This window comes from Cyclospora cayetanensis, unplaced genomic scaffold, assembly GCF_002999335.1.
Source record: "Cyclospora cayetanensis isolate NF1_C8 unplaced genomic scaffold, CcayRef3 CcayRef3_contig_626, whole genome shotgun sequence".
Classification (NCBI taxonomy): domain Eukaryota; phylum Apicomplexa; class Conoidasida; order Eucoccidiorida; family Eimeriidae; genus Cyclospora; species Cyclospora cayetanensis.
Genome location: NW_020312620.1, coordinates 1 through 1,651, shown reverse-complemented (window position 1 = coordinate 1,651; position 1,651 = coordinate 1). Strand labels below are relative to the sequence as shown.

Below are 1,651 nucleotides of genomic sequence, written 5' to 3'. Positions count from 1 at the left end.
AGCGGCCGCCGCTGCAGAGAAGGAGCTCAAGAAGACTCAGCACGCTGCGGCAGCGTACAAAACTGAGGCAGAGGACCTGCACAAGCAGCTCATGGACACCAATAACAAGCTCAAACAGGTAATTAAACGCCTGCGTAGCACTGCTAGCCGTCTCGCTAAAAGTTTCCTGGCTTCTTTCCAAAGGTCTTGATATGCAGTCTGGGCTGTTTTTCGGCGGCTCGTGCCCTAGGAAAACAAAGAACTTGCAGACCGCACCAAGGAGCTGAGCGAGCGCAATCGCAGCCTTAACAAGAAGCGGCAGGATCTCTCTGAGCAGGTAAGACGCTTTTTAATAATTCCCCTTCTTGCCGAACTGTGGCCTTCAGCTGTAACACACAAGCCTCCTAAGAGCACCACTCCTGAAATTTACGTTGCTTGGGGGGGTGAGAGGAGGGAGGGGAGGAGCACAGCATGCACTGCTACGCCAGCAGAATGCAGTTTGTCTCTTCGCTCAGACTAAATATATCATTTTAGTGCTTCCCCTAACAACGCATCGGTCAAAAGGAGCCCAGTGCAGCTTCACCTAAAGGCATTTGATGATGGCTGCGATTGCGCACGTCGGACCGCGTGTCGTATGCTGTGCAGCCGCTAGCAGAATTGCTCTGTTTAGATGTTCGGAGAGGCTTCCATGCAGAGTCTTTGTTTTGGGCTTTGTATGTGTATGGCTTCTGTGACTATGTTGTGCATTCGGCATCGAGAAGCGTATACTGGGTTCTTGAGCCGTTTTTGCTTCGAGTGCCTTCTAGAAAACTGCGGCTGTGCGTACATCTATAGAAGCATCTGTATGCGTATACCTGCATGTACGGCTTTATCATCCACAGTTGGGGGCATATGTGTGTGTAGCTTTCTAAACAAGAAGCTTCTGTGAAGGCAGCGTGCAGTTTTTCTGAAGGGTTCATGGAAGGAGGCGCCAGCTTGGACCCTCTCCCTCCGTCCTGCATGCTGCAGTCGAATACATGCGAACGGTCAACGACCTCATGGTGCCTTGTGTGAGAAGGACACTGCTTTCTTCTACCTTCTCCTAGCAGTGTCGGCTCGACGCTGTCTGAGCTGTTTTTCTTGGAAAATGTGCTGCGTGTTTGTCTGCTGTATGCGCAGATCAAGCAGCTAGAGACGGCGCATCGGTGCAGCAGCGAGGAACAGCAGCAGCAGCATCAGCTGGAGGAGCTGCGTGCGCTGAAGCAAGCCAATCGATCTCTTCTTACCAAAATCAAGCAGCAGCAGGAGGAGCGGCAGGAGACCCTGCGCCAGCTGCTCCAGCAGCTGCAGGAACTGCAGCAGCAGCAAGTGCAGCAGGAGCAGCAGCTGGAAAAGCGCGTACAGGAAACGGCCGCTGCAGAGGCTCAGCTGGAGCAGCAGCAGCAGACTGCTGCAGCTCAGCAGGAACTGCTACAGCAGCGAATAGAGCAGCAGCAGCAACTGAGGGCTGCCCTTGCCGCAACCACCAAAGCTACGGACGACCTAAAAACTGAAAAAGCCCGTGCTGCAGAAGACAGGGAACACTACGAGATGCAGCTGCAGCAGCTGCAGCAAGTGCAGCAAAAAACGGCAGCAGCGGCAGCAGAGGCCAGCAAAGAACAACAGGATGCGCTTCGCAAGGTCGAGGCGCTCT

The 1,651-nt window shown here is 53.7% G+C and overlaps 1 protein-coding gene across 1 annotated transcript; it reads left to right on the top strand.

Moving 5' to 3' along the window:
* Positions 1 to 4: 4 nt before the first annotated feature.
* On the top strand, positions 5 to 1,644 carry LOC113146808 (UPF0746 protein DDB_G0281095-like; the record flags this gene model as incomplete). Its single annotated transcript, XM_026335239.1, has 3 exons — positions 5 to 118; positions 230 to 316; positions 1,138 to 1,644. Coding segments are annotated over 3 exons (708 nt in total), but the record flags the coding sequence as incomplete, so codon positions are not given.
* Between the last annotated feature and the right edge of the window lie 7 nt (positions 1,645 to 1,651).